Genomic DNA, 24,783 nt, shown 5'->3' with positions numbered 1-24,783 from the left:
GTTTAGAAATGGCAACTTCTAAAATATTCAAAGGACATTTTTTCATGGAACTACAACACAGCTTTTGCAGCAAATTCCACTTCACCAGCTGAGAGGTTTAATTAGCTGCTTTCCTTCAAGTGCATAGCATTAAAGGCAGAGATAAAACCTTTCCAAGCCACATTTCTTCATCTGGGAAGTATGAGCTGATATGTGCTCTTATCTCTCAACTGCCAGTCTGTGACCTCTTAACATCTTGGCAAGTGTCCCATTTGCTTAGTGTGTCTGAGCACTGCCATCACCTCAGTCCTGAGCAATTTCTCACATCAACAGAGGAGGTGACACGTGCTGGAGCTGGTGAAAAGGCCTGAAGAGACAGAGCCTCCTCTGAAGCACAATCCCCCTGCCCTGGAGTGGACTGCAGGTGTCTGGCAGACAAACTTCACTCTGCATCCACAAAAAGTAATGTCAGGAATGTGACTTTCACAACTAAAAAGGGAGATAAATAAATGAACAATGAAAAAAGAAACAAAGAAGGGGGAAAGGGGGGAAGTATTTATGTTATGCTTTCTTCTAGAAGTGTTTTGTGTTGACTCACTGATACTGTGGCAACAAACCATCAAGCTGAGCCCTCAAAGAGCACTGGGGCACCTCTGCCAAGGGCACCAGGTATTCCTTCCCTTGTTAGGCACAGGCAGGACCAACTTGTTCCAAAAGAGCAAGTGTTACTTTGGGGCACTGGGCCTTTCAATTTATCAGATGCTCTGCTTGTCATACAATGAAACCTCAAGGAGCCCCAGAAGGCTTTTAGATAAAACTAAACAAAAATAAACTCAGTGGGAGAAAGGGAACGTACGCCAGGAGTCAAACACTTGTATTATCTGAAATGTGTTCTTGGTCTCTAAGTAGATTTAGGAATCTTCTGCATGTTAAATTACTTGTCATGATTTATTGTTGTAACAAATCTTATGCCATGATCTCAGAATTAACACTGGCCACTTTGTCTCTTACTCCCAGGGGCACCTCATATCACAGTTACTTAATACAAAATTGCAAAATATGTGACTGTTCACTTTCATGAAATTGACCTAAAACTACATGACTCAATTGCTAATAAATGTTTAAGTTTTTTTTTTCTTGGGAACTAAGCCCTGGTGGCTGTAGGAATACGTGTCAAGGTAAGGCTTGGAATCTGCACGCACACATTTTTTATCTGAGGGTATGGAAGCTTTCCAGCCTCTCCCAGAATTGCTCAAAGCACAAACAATCACTTAATTCAATGGGCCAAAACTCTGATCACTTTTGTGACACTGCATTTTGCCCACAAGGGGGATGCTTAGGCCTTTTAATTTATGAGAACCCCAGGACCATCACTCTCAGCACTTCACAAGGAACACTGGTAGCAGTACAGCTACAATAGCTTGCTCCAAAATTGGTGAAGCACCACTAGAAAGAGCTCATGTTCTATTGTTAGATGCTGAATGTGGCCTTTCAACCATATGTTACCACTTGAAAATCATCTTCTTGAGAAGATGGAAGAAAACAAAACACTTCTTCGGGCTCTTGGAAGAAAATTCCAGTGACACCAATATTTCTTTATTTTAGCCATACCCAGAATGAACTACATGGATGATGATAATTCAGTTTTTATGCAGAATCTATGCACTGTATGCCATAAAGTGGCTGAGGTACACACATCACTGAGCTCTGCTCAGGGAAACAAGATCACATATAATGACAAAACCCTTTGCTTCTTACAATTTAGCAGATGCAGCCTGCAGAGAGCAAAACTGAGTTTTTTAGAGAGGAGTTATTGGCTTTTTCTCTCCCTCTCTCTCTGTATGTGTATTAAAATTGTCATCTCAGCCTGGCACATGCAAAACCACTGCTACAACACCCATAAGCTGTACCTCTGGACTATGCAGAGTGTCCCATAGTGATCCCATAAAAAAGCACATGAACAGGATGACAGGGAGCTGGAAGCTTCAGTGCAATCTGGGACCAGCCAGGCAACATTCCAGTAAATGGAGATCCACAGGTACACCACCCTTGGCTCTGCTGCTTGTTGGCATGTAGGAGTAGTTTCAGTTTATCCTGCTTTTAGGGACCTCTCAATGTTAAAGTAAACCTTCACTGAAAGGGCAACATTTCTAATCTCTCCAAGGAACAAGCAAGACAAGTGTGCTACTGCACAGAAAACAAGTTATTCAAAATAGAATAAAAGGACAAATCTTGACTGAAATCACACCAAAATGCTCAGTGAAGGACAAAGGTCTCTGCAGCACCACAAGAAGAGATTTGCAGTGCAGGTAGCTGAAACAGGTGGGAATTGAAATGATGCCTGTAAGGAGAGATGCTCCCTCCCCACTGCCTTCAGAACTGTTTCCTGGTGCTCAATGAAGCATTGCTAGCTGTGCAATGAATCAGATGCTCCCAATGGGAAAGGTATCAGGAATATTCTCATTAATGGATCTGCTCTCTCATTGTGGTCTGTACAAAAAGACTTAAAGAACAGATATTGCTTGCCAAGGCAGCCAGACAGAATCCTGCTTGCTTCTTCTCTATTCAAGCATCTGATGTTGGAGTATTTTGAACTATTTCTAGCTCTTTAAAATGGCGTTTCGGACAAATGACTGCCCTTTAGCAGAGATAGAGTGGCATTTGCCTTTTGATCTAAGAAGGAATATATGTATCATTTGCTTACTTCACTTTCAAAATGGGCCAGATGGTACCACTTTAGTGTGAATCTTGAATCCAGGTATTTGAAGATTATTTTAAGTGCCTGTGGGAAGCTGTGCACACCTGCAGGTCTCAAAGTAGAAAAGCAATATCCATGACATATATAGCATGTGCTGATAAGATAAGTAAACACAAAGGATTTGAAAAAGCATCAAGGAGATGGCACCAGGATCCTGGGAGTGTTGAAGGAACAGTGATTGTGTTACCTCAGTGTCTCACCCATGGAGGAGCACTGAGTGCAGTTATAAAGAAGCACAGCAAGAACAGTAGGAAAGCTCTTGTTTAATTGCTTAAAGCAAAAGGAAGTCTCTAAAGGATGCAAAAAAGATCAGTGCTGACATTTCAGAAGGATTTAATCTCTCTAAGCAAATGGCAATCCAGACTGACAGAGCCTTGCTGTGTGTCCACCTCAAGGACTTTACTCAGGAGCACTGAAAGCTTCAGGGGTGTCCCTGCTGTTGACAATCCCTGTTCTCGGCCAGAGGTGGCAGAGCTTGTGGAGCTGCCAGCACTGTGGAGGTGTGGAGGGAGCATCACTCTGCACAAGGCCCTGGGCAGCACCTCAGCCTGTCACTGTGCTGTGATGTCCTCACCACAGCGCTGGCCCGCCCTGGGACTCAGCCTGCAGAGTGACAAAGGTGACCCAGGACCGCTCTCCTGCTGTCCCTGCTGCCACAATCAATTTCACAGCAACACTGCAGATAATCCTGTCTGGCTGTCTGCAGAAGGCAGTGCCCTGGGGAGCTCTGTGAGCCATGATGCTGAGCAGGGCTGAGAGCAGCAGCAGGCAGAGCAGCAGGACGGGCACACAGCTCTCACTGCCTGCTTCTGAGCTGTGCCAAGGGCTGCCTCACTGCAAGAGTTGTGAGCAACCACATCTTGCATTCCATGGTGAAAGTCAGATAGATCAAAGCCTGATCTAGATCTCATTCCTCCAGGCATTAACATTACATTTGTCGAAGTCATATCTTAATGAGGTTTCATCTCATCTGGGGCAGATGTGGGTAACCACAAAGACTTTCAAAGTGGAAGCTCTTCATGGCAGTGTGAGATTTTCAGAAATTTTCAAACTCCTGAAACTTGACTCTGTCTGGCATGGCTGCAAGAAAATATGCTTGTCTTGTGCAGTCTCATGACAACATCTGAGTGTTTCCACCTCTTCTTCTACTCAACTTCCATAATAAACAAGAAATGCAACAATCTCTCTTTTCCAGGAGAAACTGAGAGATGGCACAGCTGTGGCTCATTGTGCCAGGAAGGTTGGTTTGGGGAGCCTTCTGTCACTAAACTAGCAACTCTGGTTTTGCTTGTGAAATGACAAAGAAAGGAGGGCATGGGAAAAAAGAACTGTTGAAAGGCTGTGAAATTAGAAATAAAAGTAATTAGACCTTAGCATTCCAGACATCTGTTCTGGTTCTGCAGCTACTGGAGGTGATAAATGACCCCCACAGGTAAATCTGCTCTACCACAGGAATGTGCTGTCAGCTTTCAAGCTTTTGCCTGACTCAGCACCAATTTGCTGAAGACAATTTGCAGATTGGGAATTTTTGGTGAACAGTTAGGAAAAGCCTCAGACATTGCTTCCAGCCTACAGTATAGGAAACTTCAGTTCCTTTGAAGATGTGAGATGAGAGACCGAGCAAGCTTGGCTTGCTTTTTGTATGGGCACCTGCAGGCACAGTGATAAAAAGGCCACTAATATGTGAGAACTCTGGTGACAGAAAAATGCTTTAACTCTTTGGTAATTTGTCAGACCTATTTCATACAAAGAGAGGTGAACTTTTTCTTTATCTAAGTTGGGCTCTAAAGAGCAAGAGGCTGAGTGATGTGGCTGAGAGGGAGGACAACCAAACTGCGCCTCTGAGCTGGCCCTGTGCCGTGCCACACACTTTGGAAACTCAGAGCAACTCTGTCTAATGTTTAGTAAAATTTATGTGCTGGAGCTGGTCCTGGCTCCTGCTCTGCTTCACTCTCACCAGCTGCAGAGCCACTGTGCCTCCTGCTCCATGTCTGCTGACAAAATCATCCTACACACTTGGCCCAACACCAGTCTGGGTTTATTCACCCTCCACCCCCTCTGGCTGGAACCTCAACCAAGGGCAGCACTCAGCAGTGTTTATACAGGTTGGTCTGATTTTCTTGTTGGGAATCCAGGGAATGATTGGTTTTTTCAGGGCAGGAGCAGAAGCTGTGGCCCAGCCAGACTGATGGGCAGGTATCCATCTGAAATGCCACAGCCCCGGTGAGTAGGCAGAGCTGAGGGCAGAGGAGGCAGACAGCCACACTGTTTGCAGGTGACAATGGGACCTCTTCCCCCACAGCTGCATTTTGCACACAGAGCTCTTGGCTGGAAGGGCAATCTGTGTGCCAGGACAGGGAGATCCCCACACCCACAGAGCTCTGCACTGAACCCTGCACTGCTCAGGACCTGCTCACTGATCCTGCCTCAGTGGTTCTGCTGAATGTCACCCAGACATCATCAGCCACATCGGATTTCAGCTCTGGGCCTCAGTGATCAATAATGGCTCAGCTGTCTGTCAGTGACGCTGCTGGCTGAAGGCCAGTCTCTTCCATAGCCCCTGGAGAGGGAATTTCCCTTAGATCCCCCAATTAGGCATGACATATGCATGCAAAAATAAACAAAAACCAACCCAAACCAATTCCAGAATTCAAGGATCTTCTTGAGGTTCAAGGCTTAAAAGCAGATTCTGCTCATCAAACATATGACAATTGCATTAAAATGTGGGACAGTGAGGCTTTCTTTAGCATTTCCTAATCCACAGTTCCAGAGCCATTTTTGGAAGAGAAGTATGCAGCATCTAGCAAGGACCGATTACATGGTAGGAGAGGTAATTATCCATCCACCCAGTATGCCACCAGGTCTGTTTCATTTTATTCAGGTAACTGGGCCCTGAACCTTGCAAGGGGCTTCTGATTTATGTCTCCCCACTGCCCTTTCACGTTCTGAGCTCGGTGCATTCGTGTCTGTGGGGCTTTTGTGAGCGTTCCTTCACCCATTTCAAGGTGAGCCGCTCGCTCGTCTTGCCTTTGTTCTGCCACAGACAAGTCGTGGGTGATTTCTGCAGCCCGTGCCCGGCTCTGCCGGTGCCCGGCTTTGCGAGGCAGAGGCCACAGAGGCTCCGATGCTCCCGGCACAGGAGAGCTGCGGGCCTGAGGAGCGGCCGATTCTGTGCGGGGCCGGGGCAGCGGCGACGGCACCGGCGAGGAGGACGTGAGGGCAGCGGGCAGAGCCGAGCGGGACATGAAGGGAGCGGCCAGAGCCGAGCGGGGCGTGAGGGGAGCGGGCAGGGCTGCCCTCCCAGCGCGCCGAGGCTGCCGAGCCGATGATCGTCCCTCCTGGGCTACCCCCGCTCCCGGGATGCCTCCGTTGCCAGGAGGATCCCAGTGCTGCTCCGATCCCGATCCCGATCCCGATCCGCTCCCTCAGCCCCGGCAGCGCCCCCTAGCGGCACACGAGCCCTCGGGCACACAGCCGCCCGCCCCCTCACGAAGCCCCGCCCCTCGCCGCCGCCGCCCGCCGCGGATTGGCTGGCGCGGCCGAGGAGGGCCGCGAGGCCCCGCCCCGACCCGCGGCGCCCCCTGCGGGCCCCGCGGCGCCTGCGCAGCGGCCGCGGCCGTTGTTGTGGAGGGGCCGGTCAAGATGGCGGCCGGGCAGGGGGGCGGCGGCGGCAACAACGGCAGCGGCAGCGGGACGGCGGCCGGGAGCGGAGCGGCGGGGCTCGGCATCCCCGCGCACCTGACTCTCTCCTTCTCGTCGGGGCCGCACTGGGGCGCGGCAGCTCTGCCGCAGTCGCACACGGTGCGCAGCCTGGAGCGGGCCCTGGAGGAGGCGGGCAGCTCGGGCATCCTGTGCCTGAGCGGGAGGAAGCTGCGCGACTTCCCCGGCAGCGGCTGCGACCTGAGCGACACCACGCAAGCAGGTGAGGGGGGCCCCGGCATGGCCGGGCCGGGGCTGCGGGCGTCCAGCGCGGCCGGCGCGGAGGGCGGGGGGCGCGGAGCCGCTGTGGCGGCCGCCGGGGCCGGGCGGTGGCGGGTGCGGGGCCCGGGAGCGGGGATGCAGCGGGGGGGTCCCCGCGGTGGCCGGGCAGGGCTGGGGGCGCAGCCGAGGGGTGACACGGGAGCGGCCGCTGTGGGTGAGGAGCGGAGATCCCGCTGGGTGCGGGCACTGGGGGACAGCGGGGAGGCTCCGCGTTTGGCGGCTCTCCGTGCAGGCAGCGGCCGGGGTGTAGAGGATGTGGGGCTGCAGTGTCCGGGCCCCTCTGGGCGCACTGGGGTCGGTTCTGCTGTGTGAGTGTGGGGCGAGCCTCCGTGCAGGTGTGGCTGTGAGCGGGGCACGCTGAGCCTGCGGTGTGCGAGCGGAGCGGGGCACCCGGCGGTGCCTGGGCAGGCGGAGGGAGAGCGGCTCTGTGTGAGCGTGTGCGAGAGCACAGGGGCGTGTGTGAGTGTGGCAGGGCACAGCGCTCTGTGTGTGTGTTGTGTGTGCGGGGGCAGAGGGGCTCCCGGCACAGCCCGGCCTGCGTGGCCGAGCTCACCGTGCTCGGGGGTGGAAGTCGCTGTCCCCTGGGCGCTGGGAGCGGGGCCGGCGCTGTCGCTGTGCCCGGGCCCCGGGGCTGTGCGGGGCGGAGGGGAAGGTGCTGCGGTCTGTGTGCCTGCAGGGAAGAGGGGCGGTCTCAGGGAACCGGGCATTTGTCCCTGTGTCGGTGCATACGTGCCTTAAGGTGGGGAATTGCAGCTGGTGTGTCCGGAGCAGGGCGTGCAGGGTGACGGGAGCGCTGGAGTTCGCGCTCGGTGAATGAGAGCTCCGTGTTGTGGTTGTGCTGTACCTTCAAAGGTATCTGATTCCTTGCAGTAAAAACTGTGTAAAACCTGGGTTATCGCCCTCCCTGCTCAGCAGCAAGGTGGTTCCAAGTGCGGGTGCGAGGGATGTGTGAGCATCCAGCAGTGAGCGTGGAGAGCTTGGTGTGTGTTGATACCGTGAGTGTGGGCCTGCATTCACCCAGGCTTTCAGGTGCCGTAAATATGGAGGCATTTTTCTATACGGTTCCTGGAAAACAAAGCTACCTTTTCCACAGAGGTTCTCTCGTATTGTGGCTCATCTCCATTTGCTTGTAGGGTTTTTTGCTGCTGGGGTTGCTGAAAATAGATAATTTTAAACAATGTGCTAGACGAAAATATTACTGAGAGGCCCGGGATCTTTTGTTCACAAATAGTAGTGGCTTTTCAAAATGTTCTTTGAGTGAATTGATGCTGTGGGAGGGTTTGTTTTGGGGCCTTTCTTTCCCCGTGGGTTATGAATAGCTGGCATATTGTTTGGAATAGGAAACTGTCCATGGTGGCAGCTTGAAATAAAAAGAGGTTCTATGAAATAATGGAAGCTGGAGTTTTCCTTGCAGCAGCATAAAAATGTATTTAGCAATATTGTTGGTCGCTGCTTTGTGTAGATACTCAATAACCAAAGCACTAGGCGTGTGGGTAATCTGTTATTAAAAAGATTTTCTGTATCCTGAAGCTGGAGCATCAAGGCTCTGTACTTTTGTTGGCTTCTAATTATTGCTGTGTGCATTTTGGTAGGGTTTTTTTGTCCATTTATTTTGAATCTCAAGGTTTGAGTCAGAGCTGTTTACAGTGATCTTGTGTCTGTATTCTAGGATGTAGTAGAGCTCAGTCATTGCCATCAGGATTAAATTGTTATTGTGTATGGTGGTATGAAAATGTTTTAAGGGCTGTCTCTGGCGGAAATAGCTTTATTGCTTGCTGCTCTAAAATCCTGTACTGAAATAGTTAAACTGCATCTATGTAAGTCCCATCTTGGGAGAATCCTGATTTAGTGTAGTCCTGGTTTATGAATGAATCCTGGTGAAATACGAATTTTAGATGTGTTTCAAAAGATGCTTGTAAAAAAAGACCTGTAGTGTGTAGTTTGACTTGATCTGTAGAAATTTTTGTCAAGTGGGTAAACGGTGTTGTGCTGGTGAATCATGGACATCCTTGGCAGTGTCAGTGTGGCCTGGAGCTCCGTGGGGAATCAGCAGCTGCCTCGGAGGCAGCAGTCCTGCAGTGACTGGTGTTTCTGTAGCAGCTCTCCCTGTTTCACATGCAAATATCCCCTTGAACAAGGTTCTGGACTGAGGAACTGGGGGCTTGGGTCACAGATCTTCCCAGGGTTTCACTTTCTGTTTTCTGTCAGTGACTCTGAAATTCAATTCTGTGGTACTTGAAACAAATATTTTAAATAAATAGTCTCTGACCAGTGTGGATGTAAACAATTTCTTTTCCATATCACCAGCCCTTAGGCAGTAGATCTGCAGTGTTGCTGTAAACCCAGAATATTCTATCTTTATATCAGTAAAGTCAACAAGAGCTATGTTGAACCACAACTTCTGTTGATTTATCAAAAATAGCTTGGGATTTTATTTTGCATCTAACTTACATAATGGCTTGCCAATGCTTAATTTGCAAATACTGAGGCATAGTTTTTGTACTTTAAATGATGTGTCTAAAGCATAGTGACCATATCTGGCTGTTTAGCTCTTTTTGTTTGTTTGTTTTTTTAACTGTGAATTGTCCTTGCCACACTTTGGCCAGGAAATCTTTATTTTATTATTTATCTGAATTTGTCTTCTGCTGCCCAAACAGATCTTATGTTGCTTTTAATGAACTTCTGAAAACAAAAGAAAATCATAGTTCTTGAGATATCAAGAGAATATCTTGAATATTCCAGTAATTTTATGTGTATCTTTGCTTCTGTCTGCATGAACAGCATTAGGCCCCCTGGCAGTTAAGTAATTGAGTCTATCACATCAGTGTAATCACAGTCTGCTTAGCTGGAGAGTTCTGTTTGCTGCTTTGTTTTTTTAAAGATAGTTCAGTCTGACAGTATGGCACAGGAACCTAAGTCAACCTGTGCCTTTAGTGATTTTCCCCCTTTTTAGTGAGCACCTTTAAGAAATGATTTTAGTGAATAGGAAAAGTGTGTGATCAACAGCTCCAGAAAATGCAGTGGTGCCATCAGGCTTATTTGTTTATGGCTTTGTCACAGCAGCTTCAATTCCCACCTCTTAATTCTGAGGGAACTCCCAGGCAATTGGAAGTAGGTGAATGTAAATAGACAAATGTTGAAATTTCTCCTTTCTCGCTTCTGCTTTGCCTTCCCAGCATGGAGGAGTGACACCAGTGTATTCCAGTGTGACTGGGGAGTGAGCTCTGCTGTCCTGGCCAGTGCCAGGCTTGGCATGGCATTGTTCCAGAAACCATTGTCACCTTTACTTCCATGTCTTTGCCTTTTTTTACATCCCATTTCTGGCCCTTCTGAGGCACATTGTCATTCATGTGATTACAGATGAAACCCCCAAGGCTTAATATTGAGTGTGAAATGCATAAGAATGTTAATTTATAATGCAGTTCTGCCTCTACAGTATGCACTTCTAAACCAATTATATTTTCCTTTCTGAATAAAATGATTTCTGTTGATGGAGCTGATGTTGATTAAATTGAGGACAGTGGTGACTGAACAGCAACAACAAATCCAATATTCAGCTAAAAAAATAAGCATTCTTATAGGATGTATATCCTAAATCTTGATTGCATTCTGGAAATCAATAACATTGCAATATGTGGTTCTTCAGCAGCATTTTCTGCAGATTTGAACAAAAAAAGGAACTCTGATTCTATGGTTTTGGGGGAGAGGAGTCAGTGTTTATGCTCTGAAATGCATCAGATGCAAAAATGTGGAAGTGACGCAGTTTATAAACAATTCTGGAAGTTTTCTGCAGTGTTCTCACAGCCTGTCCTGTGTTTGGGCATGGCAGAAATGAGCTCTGTGTGCTTGAGGATTTCTTGCTGAGGGCCACTGTTAAGGATCCTGGTTAAAGATGCTTGGTGTGATGGGCAAGATCAGCTCAGTGACTTGTAGTTAAAGGAGCTGATTGTTACTATTTGCCCACCTAAAAGGATTGTATCGTGAAGAACACCACTTATATCTTAATGTTAAAAAAACAAATAAATTTAGTGTTACAGCCTTATCTGAAATACTGACCTACAAAAAACATGCAATGTGTAATTTTTTGAGTTTTTACCATCTCCATCCATCAAAATTAAATTTGACATTGCGCTGACTATTTTTGTGTTTTGTAATATCCAACATCTAAGGTCTGTAATATTTCTGTGTTTGATCAACTAAGGAACTTCTTTGGATATGTGTTTTTACTTGTTACTGATTATTTACAGAGGTGGCAAATAATTTAGATTGTATTTTGTATTGCAAAACCTTGTGTGATGAAAAATAATGGAGTAGCTTTTGCTTTTTGAGATACTCTTTTTGGTGAAGTGTTTTCCCAGTTAAGTTGTGCTGCTTGGTTGGAGCTGATTCAAAAGTACTTACTCATATTCCCAGCAGGGCTGGCATTTACTGCTGAAATCTGTCCTTAGCAGAAAGGTAACTAAATCAGGGCTGAGGGCTGGAGTTCCACAGAAAATGTGAAGTAATTTGATACATTTTTTGTGTATGATAAAATAATGGAATGGCTGTGGGAAGGGACTTCTGAGTTCTGTGCTTTTCTGTGGCTGTCCGACAGTCTGATGTTCATCGTTCTTCCAGCCTGGGATTCTTCATCGTTCTTCCAACCTCCTCTAGACCTGTGAGCACATTCTCCTACCACTTGCTAGGATAACGTGCTCACAGGTCTAGAGGAGGTTGCACACTTCAGGTGAAAATAAAAATGAAGTCTTTACCCTGGTATAGAACTAAAATAGTTCAGTGCTTGGCAGACATGAAATCACAAATCTGTTTCCAAGTGTCAATGAATGACTTCTGAAGAAGAGTTTGTGTAGTTAAAGGCTGAAGGAGCCTGAGCTCAGTGGCAGCTGAGCAGCAGGTGTGACTGCACAGGAGCAGATCCCTGAATCTGGGTGTTAAACCAAGCCCTCCTGCCATTTGTCACCTCAGCACCCTTCCCATAGGGGGAAGCAGGATGTAGTGACCAGAACTTCTTCTGTTGTAGACTGACCTAGAACTAAAAGGTTTCTGAGAGTGTTTGCTCCAGGTCGTTACATGCACTAATGAGAGGTGCTGTAGAATGATTTTGAGCTAATAGGAGAGGCTGTGGCCGTTCTTAGTCACTGCCATGGGGTCTGGCATGAGTAGGACAGAGCCAGTGGGAGGCACCAGCCAGTCAGAGCAGATGCTGAAGTTCCTACAGCAGGGGCCTCCAGTCTCAGGAGAACGTGCTGGAATAGTTACTAGACCCTGTTCACTCAGTGCTTATGGACTGCTTTCTTCAGTTTCCATTTCTTCAGTTTTTTTTCTGCTCTCCTCTTAGTGCAGTTGCCTTGTTCTCCAATGTTCTTTGTCTTCCAGCAGTTTAGCTTACTTCAAAAATGTTTCTGCTCAGTTTATCCAGCTACAAGGCATTTTAACTGCACAAAAGATAAGTCATGTAGTAAACACTGATTACTGCAGGTTGGTTGTAGCTTGTCTCATGTTATTTAGATTGTAAGCTTGTCAGGACAAAGGCTTGGATGTGTGTTACTGAGCATACAGAGGCTGGTGTAAGTCTTGGGAATTTTGTGTATATTTGAGATATTCCTTAGTAAACTCAGGCTTTGCTTCATTGCCAGATGAGGATTATTTTCCCTTATACTACTTGTCTGTGAGACAGAAATTTGGAATTAAACAATTTCAGAGCCAGAAAAGAAATTGTCAGTGTTAAACCAATAAATGATGATGAGTTTAAGTGGGAGGAAGATGCCCTGTGCTGTAATATGGCAGCTTAAGAAGTCTTGCTGACTTTTCAAGAAAATACTCTTCCTGGTGGTAAAGCATTTTAGCAGCTATACTCTAGACTAAATACTGAAGTGCCAAAACAAAAAAGCTTTTGATGGGATTTTCTGCTTTCCATTTCAAACTCTGAAAGATTTTTGGAGCAAAGACACCTTCAGTAATGGAGAGGAAGATAATCCTTGATGTGAGGTAATGGATTATGTCCTTTTGACATGATTTGTGAATTTACACCTTCACATGCCAGACTGAGGAGTGATCCTGGTTATGTGTTCTTTATTTTCCATTTAAATCATGCTGTGCTAAAATAGCTGAACACACTCCAGAGCTGGAGCACTGTGTTATCTTCTTTTGGAAATGTCCAGACCTTTCTAATGTTGCAATGTGCTGAAGAATTCATCTGTTCATCTGCTGAGTTCATCCTCATGTTGTAAAATGTGGAATATGTTAAAATTTTCTGGAGAAAGGATGTTCCTTGATCTTTGTGTACTTTCAAGCCTACTCAGCAAGGAGGGAAGTAGCAACTAATAGAGCTAAGTGATATCCAGGTGTTGAAAAAACAAATGAGTGGTTTATGAATTACCTTGTTAAGATTTAGGGCTTGACAGGCTTCAGTGATCTCAGATGTGGGGGCAGCTGACAAGGCTTGGGAAGAAGGATGTGACACTGATAGTGGGCACAGGGAGTGCAGGGCTTACAGACCACAAGGACAGTTGGCAGAACCCCCAAGATAGGGATGAAGCCTGTAAAGCCAGTTTAGCATCTCTGCTGGATCAGTTCTGAGTGGATCAGTTGTGGCAGGGGGAGATCACAGCAGTGACTGATGGACCCCCAAGCCAAGAAAGCCACTGAGCCAAAGGAAGAGAAACTGGGCACATGGAGTAATTAGTGTGAGCAACAAGAGGGGTCCTTAGCCCATGGAAGATGGAATACTGATTGTAAAGAGAACTATGTAACTTGGAGCCAGTGAACACTAATTCCTTTCTTTGCTAAAATGTATAAATAGTGAGAACTTTGGATAGTTGGTGTGATTGACTTGTGAAGTACCCCTGAGCACCCAGGCTTGCACAACTCTGAAATAAATAATCAGTGCCTGTCTCAAGTGTGCTTGTTGCACCTCAGGTAACAAATCTGGTTTGTGTGGACAGCACTGGCAGAGCTGTGCAGCAGCTCAGCACCAGCATGACCCCCCCTTGTTCCAGCCTTTAGATCAGAGCTTCTGGTTTAGTTTTCTGCTGGTAGAGATTTCAGGAAAAACCTCACATACCCGAACCAACATGTGAGCAGAGGCAGCTTACATGACAAACAAGAATTGCTTGAACCAAACTGCCAATTTAGTCATGTTCAGTGTGGGTGCACCCAGTGTAGACTGGGAGACTGGGTTTAGGGAGGGTGGGCTGGGATGGTGGTTTCCTGAGGCTGCTTTGATTTCACAGCCAGTGTGCTGGGTCTCAGTTCTTTCTCCCTGGGAGCAGAAGTGTGAGACACAACCATTGATGGGTCTGGCCAGTTACAGAAACATTTCTGTCATGTGGAACAACTGTTCAGTCTGACAGGCTGTTTTGTTTTTTATTGAAGTCTCAAAAGCAGTAAAAGTGTGTTTTAAAAAAGCATTTTGTTTTTTGTTCAGAAGTGCTGATTAGCATGAAAAGCCAAGAACTCAGGTCTGTCAAATGAAATTTCTTGTTGCCTGTAGAACCCTTCCTCTGTACTTGATAAGAAAACTCAATTATGTGGTTGTGCACAGTTTGTTTGTCATTTTAATTGCACAGATCAAGTCTGTAACTAAACTTGGGGCAAGGATAACTATAAAGCAGGTATTTCCTAGATCTTCATTTGTTGGATTTAGAATCCAAATACCATTTTGATACCTATTTGTAATACCTTTTCACAAAACCAGAAGCTATTCCATGCTGTCAAATGCCCAGTAGAAAAAAAGTAAAAGCTGCTTGTAGCCACCTCTAGTTCTGGGAGTGTTTTTTCTTTCTTTTAAACTGAAGGCAGACTGCTTCTACTTGACTTGAGTGTACACCACAGATAAAAATCAAGTTAAATATTGCTACATAAGCTTTTAAGAGCAGACTTCAAATGTACATAGCTTTCCTTGACAATTTGTAATCACTTTAGTTTCCTGAGAGCTACAGGGTTTTGGCATTCTCAGCTTCCTTACTGTGCATGAGCTGATGGGTGCTCAGATGGTTCTGTGTTGTCCTTGAGCATTGCTGTTGATGTTGGAGAGCAAATGTTGATTTCTGTGTGAAATTCACAGTTACATAGATTTATGGGGCTGTAATTGTTGAATATTTTTGCCAGTAAGTTCAACATTTTTGGTCTCCTTTGCAACTGAAATGGTTGCTGTTTATATCAGTATGGGATGGGAAATCAGTCTACATCTGGATGTATTTTAATTGTTCAACACTTCATTTTGCATCATAAGCAAGTCTGAAGAATTCTGGTTTTTATTATTTAATTATCCGGGTTTGTTTTTTTCTTTGAAGGGAAAATTTTAAAACATTTCTGTCACTCATCATGCATTAAGATTGGAACTGTGAAATTACAAGTAGATGTGTGGAGTTAGAGGGAAGTGCTAGAGGGACATCCCATTTGAGGTGAGCTTGGGAAGCTGAGGAGTTCCTTTCTCCTGAGGCTCCTTCTCCAGTTTGCTGAGAGAGTAACCAAGGCAGGAAGAGATCTGTCTGCTGTGCCGGGGCACAGGGATGGCACTGGAGATCTGTCTGCTGTGCCTGAGCACAGGGATGGCACTGGAGATCTGTCTGCTGTGCCTGGCCACAGAGATGGCACTGGAGATCTGTCTGCTGTGCCTGACCACAGGGATGGCACTGGAGATCTGTCTGCTGTGCCTGAGCACAGGGATGGCACTGAGCATGAGCAAACCCATTTCATTGCTTATGTAACAAAGCTTTCTGCAGTCAGTGCTTTGTGGACATTGACACTTGTGCTTCCTGCACAGACCACATGCAGGTGTCTCTGCAGTGTTTGAGGTTACTTTTTCCTTCTCCAGAACCATCCTGCATCTGACAGACAAATGGGTTTTACCCATATTCTGTGTGGCAATCTCAGATTCAGGTTTAGATTGACTAGAAGAGTATCTTTGGGATCAGGTGTGAATACTTGTTTTTAAGCATCTCTTGTCTTCTGTAGGATTTGTTTTACAGTTACAACTGTTCTTAGATTTTGGTTGGCTTCAGCTAAAGCATTGCTAGAAAAGCTGGCTGGGAAAATCTATCTGTGATGAATTAGGAGAGCAGTTCTGGGTTTTGTGGGGTGAGGAATGTGGGGATTTTATGATATTGTTTCTTAACACAGTTTTGGAGCAAAAGCCTAACACCAATATCCTGGATCAGCAAGATATTTTTATGAAAAATGATATAAAATATCAAGATGAGGTTCAGTGTAAATTTCCTAGCTGAGCCTTGTATTTCAAATTCAACATGTAGTGTATGTAATACCTGAATATAAAAGGAGCTGTTCTGGTTTAAATAAAAAACCAGCATGTTCCTCATGGGAAGCAGTACTGCATCCTTAGGGAAAAGTGCAAAACCAAGGCAAATGTGCTGGCAATACTACTTAAATACCTGGCTGCACACTGCTGTGACCTGACAGCTTGAGCTTTTTGCTTTCCCTCTTGATCATGGCTTAAATGATAGAAGGTAACCTCTCACTTCTTATAGCTTCCCTTCCAGGCTGATTTCCTAGAATTCTCTCCTTTTGATCTTTCTATATATTGTTTTTTAATCACCATCTTATAGTAACTGAAGACTTTACTTTTTCTGTCAAAAGAAAACTAAAGGGCAACCAACTTCTTCATATTTTTCTAGTTCCTCTTCCAAATGTAGCCTTAGTGATGGTTCACTTCTCACTTTCCTTGTTCCTGCAGAGATAAGGTATTGAAATACCCTGTGATTCATGAGCACCATGGGTAGTGTCTGCTGGTTAGTCCTCACATAACACTCCACTGAAGGTTCTCCAGTCTAAACTGGTTAAGCAAAGGATTCCCATCATCTCACCTCTAGAGGAGTTGCCAATCTAAATCATCTGTGGTTCTGCATTTAGCAGCTTCCCTTGCTCCTCCTCTATTAACCCTTACAAAGCCATTCTCAATGCTAGCAGCCTGCTTCCAGGTGAGATGGAAGCTGGCTTGTTTATAGAGGAGCACTCTGTTCCTAAAGTTCCTTCCTTTTTTCAGACTGGATTTGGTCATCTGTTGTATTATTAGTCTTCAAAAAGTACCTAAGTTGCACATGTTTCACATCTACATTTTATTTACCATAATAGGCAATACTATCTCATAAACTTCTTGCTTGTTATGAAAACGTTTTTGGAGTAGAAATCATCCTTTAGTTTGGATAAAAATAGCTTTGCTTGATTTTAAAAAGCTGCAAGTGCATTCAATATGAGAATATTGTGGAAAACTATAGATACTCAAATCTTTATCTTCATAAAATCTGGACCAACCCCTGGAGCTCTTCTAATGCTGTTTTGTGATGATGGAATGAAAAATTGCTTGGAATAGAAGTCATGCTATCTCCCACCTCTTTATTTACCTTATTTTATTTTATTTTTGAGAGATAGTGGGTGTCATTTCCTATTCTGATAGGATTTCTGGGTTTCATAGTAAGAAAGTGCAATCCTTGCCCCACAGTGCCTTCAAAGGCATTGTTTCCAGAGAAGTGGTTTCTGCAGTGATACATTAGTGCAGTGCCCTTGGTCTGTATTTTGATGTGCAGCTGTATAAGTTCTGTACCAGGGCACACTGAGGGGCTCCAGCCAGGCTGTGCTGCTGTGATTTGTGTCAGCCAGGCTGGAAACCACAGCTGCTTTGTGTTCCCTGTGGGTGTTACACCCCTGCTCCGCTCATCCAGAGCAGGCACTTGGTGCATCCTCTACTTCTTGTCTGCCCTTGCCTCTAGATTTTATTTCTGCAGAAGAAAGAGCAAAGCTGTTTTGACCTGGGACGTTCCAAGATGTGTGGTTGAGGTGTGACTGGAAGCAAATACAGCAGCAAAATTTTTGTGGTGCCCTTGAACCTCTAGTTCAGGTCTATAGTGCTGCCCCTGGGACAGTGGCAGTAGGGTGGGATTCTGCCTTTTGTTTTGTGGGCTGATCTTTGTACCAGCCTTCAATCACCTTTGCAGCTGCTGATAAAACCAAATCAGGAAGGGGCTTAAAGCTGGTTTTCGGGGTTTTTTTCACAATATTAAAGACTTCAGCATGTGCTGGAGGTTGTAGAAGTGGGCCAGCAATAAAACTGTGGGCATCTCTGTGCATGCAGGTGTCGCACTCTGCTGAATATTAGAGCAGGAGGGCATTTGTTTAAAAAGGGTTCTGCAGAAAACCTTTGTGTGGAAGCTGTCATTTTTCTGTAACATTTTGAAAACTGATGAAGTGGAAAACAGAAAATGAACTTCACTGGTTGTAAAAACTTTCTAATTTTTTAATAAGCTTCTTAGGTTTTGTTGAGATGTTCAGTTGTAGTTAACTTTATTCCATTTTTCTCACAGTTCATTAGGAATGCCACTCCTTCAACCTGGGAACATATTTTTCTGCTTTTTGCAGGTAGAGTTGGCAGAATTCTGCATCAGCAGTAGATACTCAAATTTTTAGAAAGACTTTGTGATACTTAAACTTGAGACTGTTTTTTAGAAATAATGGAATGACAGCCAGATAGCACACAAAATTTCACATATTCTAGACTTCTAGAGGTAAAGTTAAAGCTACTGCCAAAAATCACTTCCCAGGAAGATGGTGTTTCATGGTACCAGTCCATTTTGTTTGCTGGTCACCTGCAGCACAGTGTGGAGGCCATTCCCTCTGCACACCCTGGTGTCCTGCATTCTGTCCTCAGCCTGTTTGCCAGGCTGGTGAGGAAGAAGCTGAGCAATATTGATTCCAGTGCTGGCCCTGCTAAATGCTGCTCATAGCTGGTTTGCCAGTTAAACTTCGGGTTGCTGAGCTCTCTTTGACCCTGACAATGACTTGGAGCCAATTTTCCAACCCTTTTCAGACTTTTTGCAGAACTGTTCCTTCCAGTGATAATATGATGGGAGCTAAGCAGAAACAGTTATTCCATGTGAGTGTTGAAAACTGAGAACTAAAGCCTGAAATAGCAAGGGATCTGTATTACTTCTCTGTTAAAAGAGTTTGTTCAGCATTTCTGAGAAACCACATCCTTTTGAAATGTCCTGGGTTGGCAGCCAGAGTTCCTTTCAGACTAGGCAGTTGTTCTCAAGTAAATATCTCTTCCTTCCAAGGTAGTTTGGTGGACTTTTGATGGCACAGGTTTTGGTAGCTTAGCTGATAATTTCCAGGATTCTTGGGTCACTTTTCATTTGTATTTTCTGGTTCTTTCCAAGGTTTCATACAGTCAGAGGTGCTGTGCATTTTGGTAATGCTCTGTTTTGTCATAACTCCTGCATGCAGATTTGCATAATGCACTCATGCATTGTCAGAATAACTCTGGCTCAAGAATTGTGTTTCCATGGCCAAAGATCTCTCCTCTTTGTGCTTTTAGGCCAGGTTAAATTGCATCTTGACTTTTATCTATAAACACCTGTGGCATTGGTTTATGCAACTTTATCCCTTTTTTAGTTAAGTTACAAATGTGTAGCTGGAGAATGTCAGTTACTGTGTAAGGATGCTTTGGGAACTTGGCTTTAGCATTGCAGATACATTGTACAATGGCATTGGATTCTAATGTAGCTGTCAAACAGGAGAAATAACTTTGAATTTTTGCCTTGATTCACTGTTGTGCCTAGAGTTGGAGGGGAAGAAACCCAAGAATTGCACAGAACAAAGACTTGATAGAGGAGGGACAATCATAGTTGATATTCAGTGTCATTATAACTATAACTGTGTAGTAGGAAATGCATTTTTGAATTCCTGTCACTCTTCTACTTTCTGTTGTAATTGCATATTGAGCAATAATCTTTCAGTATTTTAAGGCTCTTTTGTGTATTAATTATATGCAGTAGCATCTGGTAAAACTGAATTATTTTACACTTCTTGCAACACCTTAATTTTTAGGAGCATGACAAGAATAACAGTGGGTACTTTTATCTCCTCTTACTGAAGGGAAAGTCTTGACTAAAAAAGGAAATTTTTTTTCCTGTTTGCTTCTAGATCTTTCAAAGAACAGATTTACTGAAATTCCTCCTGATGTCTGGCTGTTTGCACCACTGGAAACTTTAAATTTGTATCACAACTGCATCAAATCCATTCCAGAATCTATTAAAAACCTGCAAATGCTTACCTACCTTAACATTAGGTGAGTAATGGTGGCTGGTTTTGGTCTTTATTTAACATATCTCCTCAGATTTGGCATTTTGCTTCATCAGGTCATTGTGTTTGCAGAGTTTCCTTTGTTTCTGATGCTATGTAGACAGACAGTGTTCAGAAACCCAGCTATAGAAATTTGCTGCTGTCAAGAGGCTAAATTACTCTGGCCAGAAAGTCCTGCTCATTTTGCATATTATTTACATCCACTGCTCTACTGCTCTTTTTAAACTTGGAAAACATATGGTTGGATTTTCTCACTAGCACAGAAGATGGATATGAGCTCTGGAAGGTGAGGGAATCTAGAAAACTCTCCTGACCCTGTTTTCTACAATACTCCTTGTTTCTATATTAGCTGCATCAAATCCAAAACAGTTTTCTCAGTTAAGAGCTATTTAAATCCCCAGAACCTACTGTGTCTCAGAATCTGCAAATACCAGTTCTTACAGTATGAATTCATAACCAAGGTGCCCTGTCACAACTTTAAAGAGGATTAATATGATACAAAGCCACAGTATGTTTTCAGAGAAATAGGCCTAACTTTCTTCAGCAGAAGCCATTTCTCTTTTGATGGTGTTTGTGGTGCTGAATACACTTCTTCACACAGAAATGCTGTGTATTCTAACTCTTCTTTCAGGAGTCAGTTCTCCTGATGATCCTTTGCCAAACTGTGCTTTGTCCTCATTTCTGTGCTCCTGTCCAAGGGCTGATTTGCAGTGCAGGAACTTGTGGGCTGTAGCATTGGAGACCAGGCTAAAATCCTGCCTGACTAGCTCAGGGGCTTTATTACAGGAGAAAATCACATCCTAATCCGGGCTTCAGATGGTGGAAGAAGTGTATTGTGCATTTCATAGTAAAGCAGGCAGCTCCTAAAAACCCCAAAACCCTGGAAAAAACCAGAGGAAGTCTATGTGACATGAATGACTGCTTCATTGCCATGTTTTTATAGTCAGTTCAAAAAAGTTTACTTGCATATTTTTGCTTTTCATGCCTTCAACCAAAAAAGCCTGGCATATCTACCCAAAATGCAGCATAAAAACAGACTTAATGCGTATCTACATAAATAACTTCTCTGTATTGTTCACTTATAATTCAGCCTTTCTTGTCCCTTTTTCTTGCTTTCAAGTCGAAATCTTTTGTCAACATTGCCAAAATACCTGTTTGATCTTCCACTGAAAGTTCTGGTTGTCAGTAATAACAAGCTGGTCTCCATTCCAGAAGAAATTGGAAAGTTGAGAGATCTAATGGAGTTGGTAAGTACAACTGGGCATCTTTGTGGTCAGTACACTTAAAAGCACTACATATATATTTATAAGCACTATGTATATCATGTATTCATTATATATTCAGTACAATAAATTATTAATATTTATAAAATATAGAACTACAAAATTTAAATTCAGTTACTGTGTTTTATTGATATTTTTGGTTTATTTTTCGAGTTGTGAAACCCAGAATGCATGCTTGATGGTGATAAGGACATAGCAGAGAGTTTGATTCCAGTACCTGTGATGTACCTATTTAGAGCATAAGAAGGCTGGAAAGACTCTGTGATTGTTCAGTCACTTTGGTTTACATAAATTAATATTAAATTAGTGTCAGAAATAGCTGTAGTCTGTGTTCACTTGATGCAGCTTTGTCACCCTCTAGTGCTTGTATCCAAGAAGCTGGTGAGCCTGCTGTTGCTATTGCCTGCTCTTTTTTAGTTTCATGGGTTGGTTCAAGGTTTATTAAGGAAAAAGAATTTTTAGAAGAGGAGCAGAATGCCAGTCAGTTGCCAGCAATAGCACAAGAAGTTTTTGACAGATATGGGAACTGCACCAGGAACTCCTGATTCCTAGGCTGCAGTATTCATTTCAAAGCCAGTATTTCATCATTCATTGATTTAACTTCTTGAATTGAATTTTTGGAATCACTCAACATTTTAAAATCCAGCAAGATCTGTTTGGTACATCTCCATGGAAAATCCAAGATAGTTGGGTTTCTTTTCTTGGATTTCTTTTCTTTTAATAGTATGCTTTACAATAGTTTTGATCACAGTATTCCTCTGTGTAATTTCATTTAAGATGTTCAGTTGATTTATTAATTATATCTTTCTTAGGATATTAGCTGTAATGAACTTCAAGTTCTTCCCCAGCAAATAGGAAAATTGCAGTCACTTAGAGAATTGAACATAAGAAGAAATAATCTCCATATGTTGCCAGATGGTGAGCTACTCATCTTCTTTCCATTGATGTGGGCAAATTAGGCAAAGTGTTAAGAAGATAACTGATTCTTTTTTTTTGTTTGCTTTTTTTCCCTGAATGCAGAATTAGGAGACCTTCCCTTGGTAAAGCTGGATTTTTCTTGTAATAAAATTACAGAAATTCCCATTTGTTACAGAAAGTTACGTCACTTACAAGTTATAGTTTTGGATAACAATCCAATGCAGATTCCACCAGCACAGGTTAGTATTAAAGCACACAAGTACAGAAAATTTTTATTAGGATTTTAGAGGAAGCTGTTCTAAGTTATGCTAATCAAGTTTTCTCTTTTTTTAACTGTATTTCTTGTGTTTCTCCTTTTGGGGTGTTGTGGCTGTAAATGCAGTGCTGCAGATATTTTTTGGGATGTATTCTCAGCACACATGCTGTGTAATTAAGACTTTTTTTGTTCCTGTGTTTCTCCACAGATATGTTTAAAGGGCAAAGTGCATATATTTAAATTCCTCAGTATCCAGGCGTGCCTCAGAATAGACAAAAAACCAGATTCCTTGGATCTGCCATCATTAGGCAAACGAATCCCCTCCCAGCCCCTCACAGACAGGTGAGTAGTGGGAATTTTGAGTATAGAGAACATATTGTGAAAAGGATCTTTATTTTCTTATGGAAAGTAAAACTACTGTTTATTTCATTCTTGTGTGGATATTTTGTGTGTTATTTTTCTTAATGTAGCATGGAAGACTTTTATCCCAGTAAAAACCATGGACCAGACTCTGGCATTGGAAGTGATAATGGGGATAAAAGGTTGTCCACTACAGAAGTGAGTATTTTCTTCACTGTTGAATTTGTAATTTCTGATTTTTTAGAACTTTTTCCTTTGTATTTTATATCATTTGAGAAATACCTCAGTAAGTTGCAGTTAATATTCTTTCAGTATGTGTACAGTTGAGTTTAAACCCTTAGACTGCTGTATCAGACACAAATTATATATTTGTTTAACTTTTCTGGTTAAAGTTGATTCTAATTAATATGATATGATGGGAATGTAGGAAATCATATAATAATACCATTTCTATGTCAGTTCTGCACTAAATGTGAGTGTCTTTGCAGCCATCTGATGATGATACAATCAGCCTTCACTCCCAGGTGTCAGAATCAACAAGGGAACAGACATTAAGGAATGACAATCATGTAATGGGGAGTAAACTGGATCCACAGAAAGGTAATACCACTTGTGCATTTGTTGTTTTAGGTAGCAGAGATACTTTGCTTGGGTAATCTAACATAAGAAAATGGCACAAAATTACAGGATCATGTGTTGATATTGTATTTTCATCAGTTCAGAAAACAATGTAATAATCACAAGCAGAAAAGGCTTGAGAGAATGGAGAAAAAATTATTTCTAGCTGAGGAAGGCACAATTTCTATGTTTTATCTTTAGCTGACATTTTTCATAAGTACTTACTTCTCTCAGAAATAACATTTGATCAAGAGAACTGTTGTGATGTCTTTCCTATTCTTCATAAATCCTCCCTAGACCAAGAGGCGTTTGACTACATTGATCCCAACACAGAGGAGGGAGCTCTTCCTGAGCAGGGAGAGGCACAGATTGGCACCCTGCTCTCCTATGTCAAGGTACCAGAGATTGACAAAAGAAAAACTGTTCAATAGCCTGGATTTTTCTCTTTTTTTTCCTGCCTTAATTCAATTCTGACTTTTTTTTTCAATTTTGTTGAAGGAACGGGGAAAACATCCTGAGAAACCCCAGAAAATAGAACAAAATGAGGACTGGGGAGATGAAAAAAGGTAAATCTTCTTCATCTTTATTGAGTTGGTTTTACTAGTAGTGGCAGGGGTGATAGTGGGGTTTTTTTAAGCTCCTTGCATATGGAGGAAGGAGTTCTCATACTGAACAGAGTATTCCTCCTGGACAGAGCATAAGCTTACAGGAAGCACTGCTTAGTTACTGCCATAATGAGCCATTTCTGTGTCTTGCTTCCCTGAAGCCAAGCAAATCACTGATGTTTAATTTTTCAGACTTCAGAAAGAACAGCTGCTGGCTGAAGATGATGATGAGCTCAAAGAAGTGACTGACCTGAGAAAAATAGCAGCTCAGTTGTTGCAGCAAGAACAAAAACACAGGTAGAACAATATTAGTTAAAATAACTTCTGTTGCAGTAATTTATTCTTTAACGTCTCTTATACCCAAAAGCTTTTGACACCTTATTTTGAGAACAGTTTTGTCCAGCTGCTAAAGAGTGAAGTGACAGACTCTGTCAAGATACCTGTCCTGTGTTTCTTGCCTGAATTACACAACCTCCCTACAGTTTGTTTGTGACTGATTATTTTTATTCAGATACAAGTTAATCTAGGTTGTACTTCCATCAGTCAATATCCTGTGGACTGAAGGGGAAATTTGTTTTTACGTTATTGTGTGAAATTGCAATATCTATGGATAAAAATAAATAATTTCAACTGCCTGCCTTTCTCTGCTTCATTATGGGCATCTCAACAGAACAGTTCTTGAAAAGGAGCCATGGAACAAGAAGCAGATTAAAGGAATGTAATAGAACAAGTTAGCAACTGTGTAAAATGAAGAACAGGAAGGAATAGCTGGAGTCACATAGAAATGGCCAGGCTGGTGTAGGAACAGTTTCTGTTCTGTTCCTTTAACAAGCAGGCAAATGCTGTAAGGTACTTCTAGAGTAAACTCCTCTGAGAGGTGAAAGTTGTATTTAATAGCAGTTCATTAACTAAAATAGTTCATAATACTCA

The 24,783-nt window shown here is 43.4% G+C and overlaps 1 protein-coding gene across 3 annotated transcripts in view; it reads left to right on the top strand.

Annotated features, from left to right (window-relative positions):
• The first annotated feature begins 6,379 nt into the window (after positions 1–6,379).
• The window catches only part of LRCH2 (leucine rich repeats and calponin homology domain containing 2), a 34,206-nt gene continuing 15,802 nt past the window's right edge, over positions 6,380–24,783 (top strand). For 2 of the 3 annotated variants that reach the window (XM_054289520.1, XM_054289519.1), the window contains exons 1-10: positions 19,694–19,799; positions 20,934–21,060; positions 21,909–22,014; positions 22,117–22,253; positions 22,479–22,612; positions 22,741–22,828; positions 23,119–23,230; positions 23,483–23,643; positions 23,747–23,814; positions 24,046–24,150. In XM_054289520.1, coding sequence (XP_054145495.1) covers positions 19,777–19,799; positions 20,934–21,060; positions 21,909–22,014; positions 22,117–22,253; positions 22,479–22,612; positions 22,741–22,828; positions 23,119–23,230; positions 23,483–23,643; positions 23,747–23,814; positions 24,046–24,150 — 1,061 coding nt within the window. In that variant the 5' untranslated portion in view covers positions 19,694–19,776. Of the gene's footprint in view, positions 6,660–19,654; positions 19,800–20,933; positions 21,061–21,908; positions 22,015–22,116; positions 22,254–22,478; positions 22,613–22,740; positions 22,829–23,118; positions 23,231–23,482; positions 23,644–23,746; positions 23,815–24,045; positions 24,151–24,783 lie in introns of those variants that run through there. The other variant, XM_054289518.1, reaches the window with a different exon arrangement.

This window comes from Melozone crissalis, unplaced genomic scaffold (genome assembly GCF_028551555.1).
Source record: "Melozone crissalis strain CALT ecotype California unplaced genomic scaffold, PUWL_Pcris_2 ptg000068l_1, whole genome shotgun sequence".
Classification (NCBI taxonomy): Eukaryota; Metazoa; Chordata; class Aves; order Passeriformes; family Passerellidae; genus Melozone; species Melozone crissalis.
The sequence above is the reverse complement of the archived record's forward strand: the minus strand, read 5'-3'. Positions and strand labels throughout refer to the sequence as shown.